Below are 19868 nucleotides of genomic sequence, written 5' to 3' on the forward strand. Positions count from 1 at the left end.
TACAAAAAGAATGTTTCCCTTGTGGAAGAACTAGAGAGTTGTCTTCTCCGAGGGTCATAATCAGATCAGCCATGATCTCACTGAACGATGAGTAGACTCAAAGGGTTGACTAGCCTACTCCCAGTCCTAATTCATGTCGTCTTATGTACGGAAATAAAAACGTATTGTATGAAGCTGGCTACTTTATTACTTATCATGGATGGATCCCATCCTCAAAGAGTATGGTGGCAGGAAACACACGCCATGATTAGCAGCAGCGCAGACAACGTCATACAATATGATCAGTGGTTACAACTGCTCACACAGCAAATAGAAGAATTTTAAAAACAAAAACAGAAATAGTTACAGAACCTCAATAGGTCCAGCAGCATATATGGAGAGAAAACAAGATCAATGTTTCAGGTCCAATGACTATTCTTCAGAACATAAAGCATTTTTAAACATTTTTTCACAGGATATGGATGTCTCTGGCAAGATCAGTGTTTGCTGCCCTTCCATATTTCCCTTGAACTGATTTGTTTGATTGTCTATTTCAAAGGGCAGTTAAGAGTCAAGCACAATGCTGTCCATTTGGAGTTGGGTGTAAGCCAGAGTGAGTAAGGCCAACACTTTCCTTCTGTGAAAGGCATTAGTGAATTGGATGGGTTGTTGCAACAACAATGGCTGAAGATTGGCAAAGGAATTTAACCCTGATGAGTATTAGGTGATATATTTTGGGAGGATTATAAAGGCAAGGAAGTACAAATATTTGCTACAGTAGGTCTTCAAGAAGTACAGAGGATCAGAGGGACCCTGGTGATGCTTGAAGGCAACAGGACAGAGTAGATCAGGTGGTTAAGAAGGTATAGGGGATACCTGTCTTTATTAGTCAAGGCACTGAATACAAGAGCAAGGAGTCGGGATGTCCTCGTGGGTCTGCTCCTGGGCCTGGCCAAACTGGCCATAAACAGGTCCAGGCAGCGGGCCGTGGAGGGGGTCATTAGGGCCGACTGCCTGCCCCTCTTCCGCAGTTACGTTAGAGCCCGTGTGTCCTCCCTCCAATTCTATATTGATTTAATCTCTGCCCTCCCCTGCACTGTTTGATCACACAGCATTCCCCTTTGATGTGAAGGGCACTGCTTGTCACTGGACACCTGGCTGTTTCCTTTCTTCCTGGTGGTGGAAACTGAATTAAAAAAAGGAAAAAAGAAATAGAAGAGCAAGGAGGTTATGATCGAGTTGTACATAACATTAGTTAGACCATAGCTGGAGTACTGTGAGCATTTCTAATGGTAACACTAGGAAGGATCAGTGCTGAGGAAGGGTCACTGGACCTCAAACGTTATTTTACTTTAGAATAAATGGATATTTGATGTCCAGCAGGAACACGATGGGCCAAAGGGTCTCTCTGTGTGGGGGGAAAAAAACTCTGCGATATAGCGATGGCGTCAAGATCACCGCAACTGAGACTGATTGCAGACTCATGAACTGTATTTAAATCATTTGAACCCACATCTGACCTGCGGAGAAATGAGAAAAACTCCCACTGCCGTCGGTCGAGGTCGCTGTCACGTGATCCCTGCTGCCTTCCACCTCCCTCTCCGCCACAAAATGGCGGCTCGCGGCGGCGGCGGCGCGCCCACCGAGCATGCCGGGACGCTGGAGGACCCGTGGGGCGCGCGTGCGCGGTGCTGGCCCTTCCCTCCCCCCCCTCCCCCGCAGCTATCGGCGTGTGTGGTGGCAGAGTGCGGCACTGCTCCCGGGGCTGGGAGCGAGGGGAGAACGGGAGGCAGAGAGCGAGGAGGAGGAGCAGCCGCAGCCGGTGACAGGAGAATGAGTGGGGGCAAGTCGTCCAGAGAGCACCTGGCCAATGGCGGCGTGAAAGTGTCCGTCTGGAGTAAAGTGCTGAAGAGTAACGCGGCCTGGGAGGATAAGGTTAGAGCCGGGTGGGTGAAAGGATTGGGGCAGGGAGACAGGCGGAGTGGGTCTGGTCCCCGGCCTGGGGAGTGGCACCAGGCCCCGGCCCCGGCCCCGGCCCCAGCCCCAGTGAGAGTGTCTGACTGACACAGTCAGAACTCACTGGGAGGGACAGTGACTGTGTAAACCCATTCTCGTGGAAAATCTTCTGGGGCGACAGAGTTAACCCACTTTGCAAGCTTCTGCAAATTGAAAGGAGGTGTAGGGGGTGGGAGAAGGGGGGAAGATTATTTACCCCGCCCCGACGCACAGCACTGGGGTACTTCAGAGATTTGTCACTTGTGAGACATTTCTCAAGTTTGTGCCTAAGCTCGAGTGCAAATTTTTGTGGCCGGTGTATTGAGGACAATGTGCCGAACTTGACCAGTGATAACATGTTGGACTGTCACCCGGTGTCGTTTGACTTGTGACTTTGTCCACCCCAGTCCAACACCGACACCTCCACATCAGTGGTAGTGAAGGCTGAACAGATCTGTCTGACATGATTTTTAATTTGGTCATTGAGAGGGATTGGAAGCGTGGAATCTCATTAATATTAAGATGTGTGCAATTTTTTTTTTGTTTAATTATAAATGGTCAGTAATCAAATATTGATCGGAGGGGGATGCAGTGGGGTAGTGGAAATGTCATTGGACCACTAATGTTAAAACTCTGGGCACATCAATTTGATTACCACCATGACAAATTGTGCAAAATTTGAATTCAGTAAATTCCAGAATAAAAATGGAAATTAATTAATTAATGGAAACCAATCTCGGTAGTTATAAAAACTCGCCCAGTTATTAATGTCCTTGAGACAAAGAAATTCACCTTCCATAATGGTCTGGCCGACACATGACTTCGGACCCTCAGCAATGTAGTTGATGATTAACTGCTCTCAATAATAAATGTGGGTCGATTGAGCAATGCCCACATCCCATGAACCAGTAAAAAATAACTGCACCATCTTAAACATTCACTTCCTTCACCAGTGATGCATTGTAGCAACAGTGTGCAAGATGCATGACAAGTGACTGTGCAAACTCCACACAGCCATTCTCCCCATGTCTGTACGGGTTTCCTCCGGGTGCTCCGGTTTCCTCCCGTTGTCCAGGCATGTGTAGGTTAGGGGATTAGCCTTGGGAAATGCAGGGTTACCGGGAAAAGGTAGGGCTTGGATCTGGGTCGAGGCTGTTTGGAGGGTCAGTGTGGACTTGATGGGCCAAATGGTCTGCTTCCACACTGTGGGGATTCTAAAAACAACTTATTAAGGTTTTTTAGACAGTACCTTGAAAGCCTGTGACATCTGCCACTTAAAAGGACAAGGGCAGCAGACACATAGAAACTTGACCATTTCCAAGCCACACACCATCTGACTTAGAACTGTATCATCATTTCTTCATGGTTGCTGGATCAAAATCCTAGAACATCTTGCCTAAAGGCTCTGTGGTATACTGGCACCCACACTGATGTCCACATGTCACAGAAAAATTAAAAAGTGATATTGCAGAATGTTCGTGCCATCTGTCAAGTACAATGCTATCTTGATGAAATTGGAACCCATTTTAAGAAAATTGTGTGTGCCAGATGGGTGCTCTGATTTTTTTTCAGGGCAAGGTTGAATGTAGTGAAGGTATATGGGTCTAAAAAGAAAGAAGGTTGCATTCCAACTCTATGACTTAAAGTCATAGAGATAATCAGCATGGAACAGATCCTTCGGTCTAGCTCATCCATGCTGACCAGATATCCTATATAAATCGAGTCCCAGTTGCCAGCATTTGGCCCATATCCTTCTAAATCCTTCCTATTCATCTATCCATTCAGATGCCTTTTAAGTCTTGTAATCATACCAGCCTCCTCCACTTCATCTGGCAGCTCATTCCATACACTCACAGCCCTTGGCATGAAAATGTTGCCCCTGAGTTCCCTTTTATATTTTACCCCTCTCACCTTAAACCTAAGCTCTCTAGTTTTGGATTCCCCCACCCTGGGGAAAGATCTGGCCTATATACCCTGTCCATGTTCCTCATGATTTTATAAACCTCAGCCTCCAATGCTCCAGGGAAAATAGCCCTAGCCTATTTAGCTTCTAACCCTGGCAACTTCCTTGTAAATCTTTTCTAAACCCTTTCATGTTTTGCAACATCCTTTCTATATGTGAGAGACCAGAATTATACTCAATACTTCAAAAGTGGCCGAACCAATGCCCTGTACAGCTGCAACATGACCTCCCAACTCCTGACCAATAAAGTTCATCATGTAAATAGAGGAGTGCAATGTTTTCAGAGTTATTTCATCGGATTATGAGGACAGATGGTTTTAAGATTGCATTACTTAGTTTTACACAATGAAAGTTACCGTTTAGTGTTGTGAAGGATTTATATGTCTATTTTTACGATCCTGTACAGTAACAGTGGTTATGCAAGATCAGTTGACTTGCATTTTAATTTTTACTTTCTGATAGTCAGTGTCATAGTCATAACAGCACGGAAACAGACTTTTCAGTGAACCAGTCCCTGCCGACCATAATCCCAAACTGAACTAGACCCATCTGCCTGCAGTTGGCCCACATCTCTCCAAATATTTCTTGTTAATGTACTTATCGAAATGTATTTTAAACATTGTAACTGTATCCATATCCATCACTTTCTGTGGAAGTTCATTCCACATATGAACCAGTCTGTAAAAAAAAAACATTTTTTTAAACATTTCTCCTCTCACCTTAAAAATTTGCCCCCTTGTAGGGGTTGAGGGGTGATCTTATAATAATTTTATAAAATTATGAGGGGTGTAGATAAAGTGAATGCAGGCATGTTTTCCCAAGGGTGATAGATTTATAGACTAGGGGGCATAATTTTAAAGTGAGGAGAAAGATTTTACAGACATGAAGGGCAGTTTTTTTTTTACACAGTGGTTCATATGTGGAATAAACTTCCAGAGGAAGTGATGGATGTGGGTACAGTTACAACATTTAAAAGACATTTGGATAAATATGTGAATAGGAAAGTTGTGGAGGGAATTTAGCCAAGTGCAAGCAGATGAGACTAGTTTAGTTGGAATTCTGGTCACATGGACTGGTTGGACTGAAGGGTCTGTTCCTGTGCTCTATTGACACAGTAAATTGCCCACCTTAGGGAAAAGACACCTGTCATTCACCTTATCCATACCCCACATGACTTTATAAACCTCTATAAGGTCACCTCTCAGCTTCCGACACATCAGTGAAACATGTTCCAGCCTCTCCTTGCAACTCAAACCCTCCATTCCTGGCAATATCCTGGTAAATTTCTTCTGAACTCTCTCCAGCTTAATATCTTTCCTATAACAAGAATTGATTTCAATCAGTTACTGATATCAATTGTACTGAAGTGATTAGATTTTAATTGGAGATCCAGTTTGTTGACATAACCTGAGTCCTGATGAAAGATTCTGACCTGAAACTGCTCCTCTGCTGCTGTTTGACCTGTTGTGCTTCTCCTCGCTCCACACTTTTTCCACTCTTGACTTTCCAGCATCTGCTGTCCTCACGATCTCTAAATAACCTGCATTATATGTGATTAGTTATAAGATACGTGACGTTTTCTTTTCAAGTAATATTAAGTAGATGGAAAGGATTTTATGAAATATGTGTAGGAAATTCTGAATTTGGGCATTTTTACTATTGAATACAAAATTTCCCTGGTTATGTCAGTGTTTTTCTATTCATCTTATAACATTATTGTATTTTAGAGTTGGCAAAATAAATAACAAAATGCAGATCTTGTGATATCCATAACGCATTGGAGAAAGTTCTGAAGGAGAGAATTGATCTTTACTTGGAGAAACATGATTTTATCAGGTGTAGACTATATGGCTTTGTCTGAGGGTGGTCATGCCTAACAAATTTAAAGGATATCTCCTCAAAATTCTGTGTAGGTAGTGCAGTTGATGCCATTTATATGGATTTCAACAATTCTTTGCCAAGATCGCACATGGGAGATGATAAAGAAGACGAAGATAAAAGCACATGCGATCTAGTGTAATTTGTTGACTTCAACCCTTGCCTTAGTGGTGGGACAGGTGGTGATGATAGAAGACTGCTTATGTCACTGGAGGTCAGTGTTCCACAGGGATCAGGCCTAGATCCCTTTATTGCTTTTGAAAGAAATGTGAGGAGACTAAGTTTGTGGATGACACAAAGTTGACTGGTTGTTTGACAGTGAAGAGGAAGATCTTTGGAGGATAAAGGTGGATTGATCAGGGGCAGATAGAATTTAATCCTGAAACATGTAAGGCGAAGCACCTTGAAAGAAGGAATAAGAGAAGGGAATAAAGAATGGCAGGACACTGAAGCACAGAGGGATCTTGGAATGCTTGTTCGCGGATCGCTGAAGATGCAAAACAGGCTAATAGGATAATTAAAAAGGCATACTGATGTTTGCCTTTATCAGACGTGTCATAGTTTATAAGAGCAGGGAGGTAATGTTAGAGGGTTAGGCCACAGATGGAGTACTGTGTGTGGTTCTGCGCACAGGCGGGGATGCAGAGGAGATCCACCAGGATGTTGTTTATGATGGAGCAATTTAATAATGGAGAGAAGCTGGGTTACCTTGGGTTGTTTTCTTTAGGGCAGAGAAGGTTGAGTTAGGGCCTGATTGCAGTCATAGTCATACATCATAGAAACAAGTCCTTTGGCAAACCATGTCTATGCCGACCAACAAATGGCAAACTACATTAATTCCATTTAATCGAAACATATACTTGTACAAGATCGAGGGCAAGGTGAATAGAAAGCACTTTAAGGGTCAATAAAATGGGGCACAGTTTTAAGGGAGAGGCAGATGGTTTAGAAAGGATTTAAGAAAAATGTCTTTTACCCAGAGAGTTGTGGGAATGTATCTGGAACATACTGCCTAGGAGGATAGTTGAAGCAAAAAGCCTCCCAACTTTTAAAGCATCTTGGATGTGCACTTGAAATGTTAGAACATTTCCACACTGTATGGAATCTAATCTAATCTAATGATGCAAGGCTAGGGCCAAATGCTGGAAAATGATGTTAGTACAGATTTAGATTCGTTTTTTTTAGTGCAGATTCAATGGGCAGAAGGGCCTCTTCTGTACTATATGATTCTGTGATATCACTCTTCTTTACAGAGAAGAAACAAGTCTTTTATCTGGATCCTGAGATTCACTTTACCCTCTGGCCAGCTTCTGTTTTTGTTAACAGGTACAGTTACGTTTTTTGGCCTATTTGAAGTAATGATCCTAAAGACTTTTTGACAACAAAATGCCACAATCCTGCTCCAAACAAAAGATAGTATTATAGTGCCAGCATTAATTTGCTGGCCCATAGGTGAAAACATCAGTGTAACACCACCGACTCCAGGATCTCTTTAGCTCAGTTTCATGACAAAATAGCTTTACTGAACTATTTGTTTTTTTAAATTATGGGCACCACTCTTTAGGAGTGATGTTGGGGCTTGTCAGAGGTTATAGACTTTTCCTAAAGGTAGGAGTGTTCGAAAGTGGAGGGCATCATTTTAAGGTGAGGGGATAACAATTTGAAAGGGACCTGAGGGGCAACATTTTCAGAGGTTCGTATGTGAATTGAACTGCCAGAGGACGTGGTGGATGCAGGTGCAGTTACAACATTTAATAAAATATTTAGACAGGTACTTGATAGGAATGTTTTAGAGGGATATAGGTCAAACACAGGCAAATGGGACTAATTTAGTTTGGGACACTTGGTCAGCATAGACAAATTGGACCAAAGGCTCTGTTTCCATGCTATTTGAGTCTAGAAGATGAGAAGCAGTTGTCTGTTTCAGATGGTTAGTAATAGAATCAGAATGCATGTTTTTTTAAATGCTGTGACGCATGCAAAATTTGTGCTCTTTTACTTAAATTTCCAGGCAGTTAGTTCTCATGAGAACTCCAACGTTGGAATTGATTGGAGGGGAGTCAAAATTAATTGTGTGGAAAAGCACAGCAGGTCAGATAGAATCCAAGGAGCAGGAGGGTCAACGTTTTGGGCATAAGCTCTTCATCGGTAATGTGGAAGGGGAAGGGGGCTGAGGGATAAATAGGAGGGTGATGCAGGGGCCCGAAACGTCGACTCTGCTGCTCCACAGATGCTGTCTGTCCTGCTGTGCTTTTCCAGCCCACACTTTTGACTCTGACTGTCCAGCATCTGCAGTCCTCACTTTCTCCATTGGTTGGAGGGGAGTCCTTCTCTCACTTTAAATATGGTGTTTATTACCTTAGTTGTGAAGATAACTTGCAGATTGTTCGGTGGTTTCTGATGGAACTCTGTCTCTGCATCGTAGTTATTACTGTTATTTTATAAGCATCCAACAAAATGGTAACTACTTCACCTGACTTGTACAATTTCAGTCTCCTTTTTGCAGCAGAGAATGTGTTGATTACAAATTCTGTATTGTCATTTGACATCTTGGGACACAGCCAGCCTAATTTATTTGAGGGCACCATCATAATTCAATGAAAGCTCAATGGAATCCATTCACATTCATCTAATACATTGAATTTTGCTGTTTCTTTTGACCATGATGAATTAGAATGATGGGAATGCTATAATTCTTTTGTTGATGGACCATCCTTGAACAAAGGATTGTGTGAATTCCTTGGTTGGCTGTGAATGTCCAAATTTAATGAGGTATTTGCTTGACCCTCAGGACTATCTTGAGTTCAAAATGCCAGTAGTTTCATGTTGTGTAGCAGTAATTTTAATAGCCTGCTGTTTTCAAGGCTTTAAATTATTGAATGCAACTTCATCATGTACTGGAACATGAGAGAAACAAGTTACAATTATCTGCTTTGAGCTATCTGAAAGGACAGTGACAGCAGACTCAGTGGTGGCTTTAAAAGAGAGTTGGATAAATACTTAGACAGGAGAAATATATTTTGCAGAATCATGGGGAAATAGTCAGACAATGAATATAATTGAATACCTGCTTCAAAGTGCTAACAGAGCTGCCAGTTTGTTCCCAGGAGGGCCAAGCATCGATCCTTGTGGCACTCCACTGGTCACAGGCCTCCAGTCTGAAAAATAACCCTCCACCACCATCCTCAGTCTTTTACCTTTGAGCCAGTTCTGTATCCAAATGGCTAGTTCTCCCTGTATTCCAGGAGATCTAACCTTGCTAACCAGTCTCCCATGAGGAACCTTGTCGAACACCTTATACACCACAGTCCATATAGATCACATCTGCTCTGCCCTCATCAATCTTCTTTGTTACTTTTTCAAAAAACTCAATCAAGTTTGTGAGACATGATTTCCCACGCACAAAGCCATGTTGACTATCCCGAATCAGTCCTTGCCTTTCCAAATACATGTACATCCTGTCCCTCAGGATTCCTTCCAACAACATGCCCACCACTGAGGTCAGGCTCACTGGTCTATAGTTCCCTGGCTTGTCTTTACTGCCCTTCTTAAACAGTTGCATCACGTTTGCCAACCTCCATTCTTCCGGCACCTCACCTGTGACTATCGATGATACAAATGTCTTAGCAAGAGGCTCAGCAATCACTTCTCTAGCTTCCCATAGTGTTCTCGGGTACACCTGATCAGGTCCTGGGGATTTATCCACCTTTAACCGTTTCAAGACATCCAGTACTTCCTTCTCTGTAATCTGGACATTTTGAAAGATGTCACCATCTATTTCCCTACAGTCTATATCTTCCGTATCCTTTTCCACAGTAAATACTGATGCAAAATATTCATTTAGTATCTCCCCCATTTTCTATGGCTCCACACAAAGGCCACCTTGCTGACCTTTGAGGGGCCCTATTCTCTCCCTAGTTGCTATTTTGTCTTTAATATATTTACAAAGCCCCTTTGGATTCTCCTTAATTCTATTTGCCAAAGCTATCTCATGTCCCCGTTTTGCCCTCCTGATTTCCCTCTTAAGTATACTCCTACTTTCTTTATACTCTTCTAAGGATTCACTCGATCGATCCTGTCTGTACTTGACATATGCTTCCTTCTTTTTCTTAACCAAACCCTCAATTTCATTAGTCATCCAGCATTCCCCATACCTACCAGCCTTCCCTTTCACCCTGACAGGAATATACTTTCTCTGGATTCTTATCTCATTTCTGAAGGCCCCTTGCATTGAAATAAGTACAGTTTAATTTATTAGTCCTACCTTGTCCCTGCCTGCCCTGACTGTTTGACTCTCTTCTGTTCTCAACTGTACCAGTCTCAGATTGATCTCTTTCCTCACTATCTCCCTGGATCCCACCCCCCACCTTACTAGTTTAAATCTTCCCAAGCAGTTCTAGCAAATTTCCCTGCCAGTATATTAGTCCCCTTCCAATTTAGGTGCAATCCGTCCTTCTTGTACAGGTCATTTATACCCCAAAAGAGATTCCAGTGATCCAAAAATGTGAATCCTTCTCCCATACACCAGCTCTTGAGCCATGCATTCATCTGCTCTATCCTCCTATTCCTGCCCTCAGTGGCTCGTAGTACTGGGAGTAATCCAGATATTACTACACTTGAGGACCTCCTTTTTAAATTTCTGTCTAACTCTCTGTAATCTCCCCTCAGAGTCTCAACCTTTTCCCTTCCAATGTCGTTAGTTCCAATGTGGACAATGACCTCCTGCTGGCCCCTCTCCCACATGAGAACATCTGAGACATCCTTGATCCTGGCACCAGGGAAACAACACACCATTCTGCTTTTTCTCTGCTGGCCACAGAAACGTCTCTCTGTACCTCTGACTAAAGAATCCCCTAACACAATTGACCTCTTGGAAGCCGACGTACTCCTCGTTGCATTAGAGCCAGTCTCAATATCAGAAACTTAGCTGTTTGTACTACGTTCCCCTGAGAATCTATCACCCCCTACATTTTCCAAAACAGCATACCTGTTTGTAATGGGTATATCCACAAAAGACTCCTCCTCTAGCTGCCTACCTCTCTTACCCTCCCTGAAGTTAACCCTTCTATGTGACTGTATCTGAGACATTTCCCCCCTTTCTATAACTGCCATCCATCACATATTGTTGCTGTTGCAAATTCTTCATTGCTTCTATCTGTCTCTCCAACCGATCCACTCGATCTGATAAGATTCGCATCCAACAGCATTTATGGCAGATATAATCCGCAATAACCCTTAAACTCTCTTTAAGCTCCCACATCTGACAAAAGTACATATAAAGGTAATGAGCCAGGTGCAGAGTGAAGTGCAGAGACAAAGGCTGAGCAAGGCACGTACTGTGTGGAGCAGGTGAATGGGTGTCTCTCAAGAGGAGTGGGAGACCATCAAGTAGATACCAATTCATGTATTGGATTGGACAGGGTTAACACCACAATCAGATCACCTTTCAAATATGACCTAGTTTTCTGACTGTGCTAATCATGGATTCAGCATTATTATGTAGGCTGGTAACACTCCATGAAGTGTGTCATTTTGTCTAATATCGCCTTATGTGACTCAGTGCCATACTTTGTTTTCTCAAACCCCTGGAGCATTTTATTGGGTATATGCAATTTGAACACAAATTGTTGATTATACTATAAAGGAAAACGATCCCACTTGATTCTTTTGTACGTCCCGAAAACAGTGAAATACAAAAGCTTGCTAATATTTTACGTAACATGCAGCTATGGTCACTCAAATTCAAATTTTAAGTTAAAAATAATCTGGTAAAATTTGTCAAAAGAGCAGAAGAACAATACTTCTACGGCAGGAATTTGTCCTCTGTGATTCCAGTTAAGCTTCACTTTGTGCGATGTGCGAAGGACAATGCAGGCACGTGACAATCTGAAATTGGAAAGTAACTTTTACAATTTGTTGATCTTGAAAGAGAAGTACATAAATAGGAATGAGGTTAAGCCACTTGGTCCCTTGAGCATACTTTGTTATTCAATAAGATGCAAGTGATTGGCCTTAGCTATGCCTTCCCACGCTATCAAACAATGTCAACTTCCAAATGAATATACTAAATGACTGAACATCCACAGCTTTGTGCAGAATTGAATACCATAGCTTTACAACCTTTCGAGTGAAGAAATTTCTCCTTACCTCAGTCCCAAATGACTGTTCCCTTTAATCCAAAACTACTCCTGATTCATTGCTTCAACATTTCTAGGGCTTTAGAAGAGTTCTCTCATGCCTGCAAACCCATAATGGCCAACATTTACTGAAAGCTGTAAATTAAAATGAAGTGATGGAAATATGTGGCGCACATCAGTTATATATCATGCACTATACATAATGTATAGCCTGTTTTTGCCATCACAAACACAGCATTGTTCTTAATAAGTGTTCAGATATTATCGAAAATGTAAATTCTGACATTACTACTTAAAATGCTGGTGCTTCCAATGGTGAAATAGGGCTTTGTTCTAGGAAGGAGAGAGATTGCCCAGGCTGCAGTCTAGTAAAAACCATGGAAAATAGGCAAGTTTGGGCAAGATTACATATGGCAGCAATGTCCACCATGATCGATCAATCTCATCCATTCTCCATGTTTAGTAGACTGTAACATAGAGTCAGACCAACCAGAGATGTTTATCTATCCTATACTGATGCACTTGCACCTCCAATCGTTATGCACATTCAGATAAAATTCCATTACTATATCATTTATGATTTGTTGTCAGTTTCAATCAAAATAGTTTTAAATTGAAGTGTACGGAATTGTTGGCTGATAAATGTTAATCGTTTTTACAAGTTGAAAATGGTGGACTACAAATTGTGCCAAAGTTAATTGAATTTCTCCTCCTCCCTACAGGATGAGTTTCTAGATGTGATCTATTGGTTTCGACAATTAATTGCAATTTTTTTAGGAGTTATCTGGGGCGTTGTTCCACTTAAAGGATTCTTGGGAATAGCAATGTAAGTTCATGTTATGTTCCTTTTTATTAATAAAATGGGAGTAAAACGTTTACTGTTGAAGGTAGTTTTGCCTTACGAAGTTATAATTCATCTCCATCCTTATTAAATGACTTTACATTGTGGGGTTTCATGAAAAAGACCTATTTCCTAATCCATCTTTTGTTTAAAAAAAAGCTCTTTTAAGTCAGCCATATGACGTTTCCTCCCCCCCCCCCCCCCCCCCCTCAAAAAGTTGGGAAGTAAGCAGATGATTAGCTGTGATGCTGTTCTAATTAAAACTATAAGAAATAGATTACGTTCTTCAGCCCCTGAGACCGTTCAATAGGATCATGGCTGATTTGACAATCCTCATATCCACTTTCCAGTCCTTTTCCCTTTAACCTTTGATTCCTGACTGATCCAAGAAACAATTTCAGTCGTAAATACTCACAAGGGCTTTGCTCCCACACATTCTGTGGCAAGGACTTGCAAAGTCACTCAATCCTCTGAGAGAAGAAATTCTGCCTCATCTCAGTCTTAAATTGGTCCTTTTATTTTGAGACTATGCCCTCTGGTCTTAAACTGTCTCATGAGGGAAAACATCTGCTCATCATTTACTGTCAAGCCCCTTAAGAATCCTGTACATTTCAATGAGATCCCCCCTCATTCCACTACAAGTTACCAGCCTGAAAAAGAGCCCTTATCTCGACTTGCTGTTTCCTGCCCATTAACTAATTTTCTGTCCATACCAATATACTACCTCCAACACCATGACTTAACTTTTGAGGTACCTTATCAAATGCCATCTGGAAGTCCAAATACAACAAATCCACTGGTTCCCCTGTATCCACTCTGGTTGAGACTCCCTCATAAATTAGTCAAGTGCAAATTCTCTTTCACAAAGCCATACTGACTGCTTGCTTATATTACAACTTGCGAAATCTACTGCTATTACTTAATAATTGATTCCAGAAGTTTTCCTAGAATGATATGTGTTCGACTAACTGACCTATAGTTAGCCACTTTTTGCTTCCTTCCCTTTTCTTTTAATCTTCCACGTCTATAGCTCTTTGTTCTAGGAAGGAGAGAGATTGCCCAGACTGCAGTCTAGTAATAACCACTGAAAATGGGGGTGGCTGGGCAAGGTTGCATATGGCAGCAATGTCCGCCATGATTGATCAATCTCATCCACACTCCAGGTTGAGTATACTGTAGGATAGGGTTCCTGACTGTATTCCATTCTGAATCGGCGTCTGTGGATGGGGTTAGTGATGTTAGAGGTGGATCAGTGCAAGGGTGAGTAATATAAGTGCTTCCTTGTTGTCATGTTGAACAGACATTATTATAAATTCTGTGTTTTCTGCTTCTAGATTTTGTCTCATCAATGCTGGACTTTTGTACCTCTACTTTAGCAGCTTCCAGCAAGTAGATGAAGAGGAATATGGTGGAACCTGGGAGTTAACAAAAGAGGGATTCATGACATCTTTTGCGTTGTTTTTGGTAATTACTTATTTCTGTGCTCAATGTAGGGAAATTCTGCCAATAACAATTTTTACACTGAGACATTTACAGATTTCAGTATTTCAGCTCAAACTGCACCCTTTTTAGAAACTTGAGTCTTGCTGCTCAATGTGTTTGTATTAGTGCCGTTCTCTGACAGGTGCGAATTGTGTGGTTCCTTCTTTCTATGATGCACCTAAAGGAAGTAGATTTGGATATGTTCTGATATTCTTGTGTCTCAGTTATTTCACAATTCGTATGATTTTTATTTTCTTGTCAACCTGTTCAGAGATGTTGTTGCACACCTCTGGAGCACGTGGACTTGAACCCAGGTCTCCTGGTTCAGAGGGAGGGTCACTAACAGTGCACCACAAGAACCTGGGCATGTTGCAGATGATTAGTAATAGAACCAGAAAGTTTTAAAGTATGCATTATTTGGGAAATTACTATCACATGTACAGTTGACAAACTCAAGATTATTGAACAGCTTTAAGTAAATGAATCATTTAGTGTAAAGCTAAATTAGATTTGAAAAAAATTCAAAGTAGGCAGGAGGAATAACAATCAATATGCTGCATGTTCCGGCAGTCAATGCCAATACAATTAAACAATGACAAAATGAATATGTTTTCTTTTGGACTTCAAGATAAAGTAGCCACTTCTGAATGTGATAAGTTAGCTATTTTTATGTTTATGTCCAAAAACAAAGATTACCTAATAGTCTATTACGCTCATTCTATGCATATGGGGCAGATTGTCATAGAATGCAGTGTTCAGTTTAATTTCTTAAAAAAGACTTAGTTATTCTAAATCGTTGAAAGTAGTTAGATTTGTTGTATCCCCATAGGAGAAGTAACACTTAAGCTATGCACCTCCTTTTGGCTGGCTTAGAATGGCTCGGAAAAGCTTTGAAGTAGAACTTCTGAGGATGGATTATAGTTGGTTTGAGGTAGTTGCTGGGGGTGAGTTTTGTTTGGAATAATGAGGATGGTGTATATAAACGTGGATCATGCAAAGTGAAAGTAGCAATTACCTTGAAGCATTTTTTAAAAAATACGGCTTCCATATTGCAATCGCATATGATATCTTGGATGAATAAAAAAAATTGGAACAAGGTGCACCACTTGATTAGAAACACAGAAACATACTTGGCTTGATTCTTTTGTTTGTGATATCTCTCCTTGCCCTGAATTAGAACATGGTGGGTTCAAAACTTGTTCCAGACTTTGAAGCACAACATTTAGGCTGGTGTTTCAGTGCAGTTCTGAAAGTGCAGAACTTAAAACAGTGTTTGTGTGCTGGGAGGTGCACCAATAGGGAGCAAATCAGTTCAGTTATGATTCTCTCAGGAATGAAATAGCCTGATGGATGAGACAAGTTGGTGCATGGATTATGCATGTTGGAAAATTGTTTTCACTTTTGAAATCAATTTGCAATGCAAGTCTACTCCTTTTAGGAGCTGAGAGGAGGGGAAACCTAAATGCTCGCTAAATTAGTTAAAACATTTTTTATTTAAGATCTATTATCACTTATTTATATATTACCCAAATGTTGACCTGAATAATCTGATGCTGTGTGGATTATTTTAGTTCTATAGATCTGTCATAGCTTTAAAAAAGGTAACCTGTTCTTCTAAACAACCTGTTCAGGGATGTTGCACACCTCTGGAGCAGGTGGTACTTGAACCCAGGTCTCCCATTCCAGGGCAAGGGACTCTACGCCACAAGTGGGTCCCTTTGTTTTCCCCAAATGTTACCATTGGCCAAAGTGGATTTGAACAGATCCTGTGTTATTCGTTCAGTGACAGTGTCATTAGAAACTAACTATTTTCAGATGTAGCTTGATAACACTTCTTTTTTTTCCCCTTCCAGGTGGTTTGGATAATTTTTTATACTGCAATTCACTTTGATTAAAGACCAAAAACAGCTGCCTAACCCTGTCAAGTTTAAAATTACCGAAAGAGAGAAATTAAAATACTGTAACTGTGTTTACATTATAAAAACTGGCAATAGTTCAGAAATGTTTTGTGCCATCAAATCACGGGACCTGTGATGAAACCTTGGGATATATTGCAGGAAGCAGTATTCCCACTGAGGCTGTTTTAATATCTGCAATAATGTATGGAACATCCCAGGAATCTTACAAGACATGGATCTCTGTATTAAGACTCTTTCAAGAGCTCCAGAAGCATCGAAGTCTGAAGACAACCACGTCAAAGTGCAGCTTTCCAGTGTCATGCCCTCTAATGTTGGTACTCTTGTTGTTAGTATCTGTTTTAATTTAACAAATGTAAATGACTTGTAGAATTGGAGAAGAAACATTAATTTTTGACTTGTGCATCTTTCAGAGTTTGTATTTCAGTCTTTATAATGGACAATGATTGCCCCTTGGGTGTTTTGTACCTGTTTTAAAAATCCAAGTATTCAGCCAGCATTTCAAAATTACACCCATCCAGTAAGGGCCAGTTTTAAGTTTCTCATCCTAACCCCTATTCTTGTCTTCCTCCTTTGTGTGTGTTTTGGTACAAATATATGTTGTCTGGTTAATGAATAGCTATCAAACACTTTATTTTTGGGGTACAGTGTTTTGAAAGCTTTACCTGTCCGGTAAATATCAGAGAATTGACCACCAGTAGAAAACCTCCTTATCTGTCCAGGCTGGTCCACATACTTGTAATACCTCTTTCAATTTAAAAAAAAATTGAGTATCTTCCCAGGAGAGGTGGAAAAAAATATAGATTTTAAAACAAAGGTCAACTTTTGAGGAGAACATCTTGATAATTCCTCTCAAACCCTCCTACCAAATTGAAACTAATCCAGAGAATCGCTCTGACCCCTATTAATTTTTTCAATTATCTCCTTTTTTTTGTAAGAGGTAACGTAGCCACAACCAGAAGCAGGTGGAACTCTTGCTTGAAGAAATTTGATGAATTAGTGCCTCCCATTCAAGGAAGCAATTTGTTAGAGTTCCAATATTCTCTGACAGAAAAAGTACTAAGACCTCATCTTTTCCATCTTAAAATTATGACCATTGGTTATTGCCAGTCCTTGATTTAGAATAAATTACAAACTGCCTAGCAACTTAGTCCTTACACTTTATCGATCAAATTGTCCTCACATCTGCTGTTCTCAAATGCTGGCAGCTCAGCTTTCTTCTCTTGATAAATTTTATTTTAATACTTAGTGAAGTGCAAAGCTATATAAATGATACACCACAGTGGGAGCAGTCAATATGCAATATGAGTGACCTACTAGATTGTATTAATGCTGAAGGAGTGCAGTCTGTACTGCATGTGGAATTAGAGGTGATCTGAATTATTAAAATATTCTTCGCATAATCTTAAGATCAGAGCTATATGTCTTAGTGTTCAAATGCTGCTTCGCAACCTGATGTTATAGTTAATATTTTCATTGATGTGATCCACTTATGAAATCTGAGTCTCGACTTTTCTCTAATATGTTTCATGATGTGCAGTCTGTTTCAAACTGACGGACTCTGAATTTTCAACAAGGCTCCTCGTATCTTCTGGTCGGTTTGCTCATCACTCCAGCTGTGTACCAAGGTTCAAATGATCAGAAGATTTATTTTTTTAAAGATTAATAAGGACGATGTGCCTGGGGAGCCTTTAGATAACTCAGTGATTTCAGGACCCACTTTGAGCTGCTGTTGCTGATATAGTGCTGAAAAGATGAAGAACAGAAACAGTTTGGGCAATAGCAGAACTAAGGGCTATGGTTTGTGTTTTGTCCGTATTTGCTATTAATCTCTGCTGTGGTAGCACTGCCAGATGCAGTGAGCAAGAGGTCAATGCTTCACCATGGATTTAATTTCAAACAGACTATAGAGCGCATTTACTCATCCCATTCATTTGGAGTTAGAGCCACAGCTATGATACTTGTTTAGGTTGTATGTGTTGGGTATATTTCAATGATTGTATGCAGTAAAACCCCTTTTTAGGGAGTAGAGGACAGCCACAGCTTTCAAAGCGATCAAACCTTCTGGTTCTGTATGTTGGAACCATGCTGCTCACTGCTGTGGAGACCTTGCAAAGATAAGGGAGTAAATACTCTAATTCAGTTTAACGATGCTCTTGCACGTTGTATCCTGTCTTGAGCATGGATATAGTGTAAATAACAAAATAAAAGTACAATTTACTTTGATTATATAGTGCTATTCTGAACAATCCTCTTGGAAGCATTTTATAGTTGTCGCAGTTTGGTTTACTGCCTTGAAACTAATGAATATCAAAGTATGCAAAGTATTTGTACAAAGATGTAACCTGAATGCAGTGGTTGTCTGATCTTTTATATTTTGATATGATTTCATACTGTGCACTCTATGGCCTTGTCTCTTGAAGTGACAGCTTCTATTAGGTAGTGTCATTCCTGACTGAGTTAAAGTTTGTAGGTTCACAAGGCAGCGTAGAAGGTAACTATCTGGTCCAGGCTTAATGTCAAGATAATGCAGGCAGAATGATGCATTGATGAAGGTGCCACCCCATCTCTCAGATGTTATGAAACCAAAGTTTGACTGCTTGATCAAGTTGATGTAAAAGATCTAACGTCACAATTTGTTGAAGAACAGGGAGTCCCACTGTCTTGACCAACATTCCTACCTCAACCAACAGCACCACAACACAGTTACTAGATTTTTGAAATCTCATTTGCTGTTTCCAGCACTTTGTCCAGATTGGTTGTTACAAATGCCTCTGCAAAATTGTCCACATCAGACAAAAAATTTCCTGGATGTGCGGAAAGTTTGAATATCGTAAAGGAATTCTCTTCTTTGTAACCCTGTCATACAGATTTACTCCCCATTGTCAGAATTCCAAGGAAACATTGAGTAGTCCGTTCTAAAGGTTATTGCATTTATCACACACTGAAATATTTAGTTCTAACAACCCAAATAAAGGGGAAGGTTGTTTGAGGTGAGAGGAATAGAAGGAGCAGATGAGAAGTTCTTATATTTTAACAGAATGACAAGTCATTACATTGGTAATATTGATTTAGGATGAAAATTTGAATTGTATAAGTACAGATTGACCATTAAAATCACTTCTGATGAGTGTGCTAATGTCATTTTAAGAGTTGTTTTTACTTTAATGCAAATGTTTTCTTGTGAAAACAAGAATATATCTGTTCAGCTAAATCTTACAGTAAGGTGGAACGGCTTGATGGGCTGAGTGTCTTAATCTTTGCTCCTAATTCATTTGTTTGCAAGTCTCCTAGGTTTTGTTGCTAAGTGATGCTGATGCAGCCTTCAACTATATCTGCTGTACAGGGGCTGAAGCTTCAATCACCTCCTTTTGAACACTGAAGGAAAAATGTGTTTTGAAATGTATTCATTTATGCCTTTGTTGTGGGCATAAATGAATTCAGTCTCTTCACCAGATAACCTGAAAATTACAGTCTTAAAAATATGTTGTGTTAGACTTGATTTTTACTTTCAGTAACACAAATTAGTACCATCAGGTTAAATTGAGCATATTTTTTCTGAAGTGTCTGAGTGCATACATTGTGTTTGCTTATAAACAATGGTCTTCTAAATTCGTTGTACTATGATAGTACTTTATATTCCAGCAAACCATCATGATGCTTAATTCAGAACAAAA

At 40.5% G+C, this 19868-nt stretch overlaps 1 protein-coding gene across 1 annotated transcript; it reads left to right on the forward strand.

Annotated features, from left to right (window-relative positions):
* Positions 1-1680: 1680 nt before the first annotated feature.
* Positions 1681-19335, forward strand: rab5if (RAB5 interacting factor). Its single transcript, XM_060836490.1, has 4 exons — positions 1681-1914; positions 12675-12778; positions 14128-14257; positions 16129-19335. The coding sequence occupies exons 1-4, from the start codon at positions 1813-1815 to the stop codon at positions 16168-16170; spliced, it is 378 nt and encodes a 125-aa protein (XP_060692473.1). The 5' UTR covers positions 1681-1812; the 3' UTR covers positions 16171-19335.
* The last annotated feature ends 533 nt before the right edge of the window (positions 19336-19868 follow it).

Source organism: Hemiscyllium ocellatum, chromosome 15, assembly GCF_020745735.1.
Source record: "Hemiscyllium ocellatum isolate sHemOce1 chromosome 15, sHemOce1.pat.X.cur, whole genome shotgun sequence".
Taxonomy (NCBI): domain Eukaryota; kingdom Metazoa; phylum Chordata; class Chondrichthyes; order Orectolobiformes; family Hemiscylliidae; genus Hemiscyllium; species Hemiscyllium ocellatum.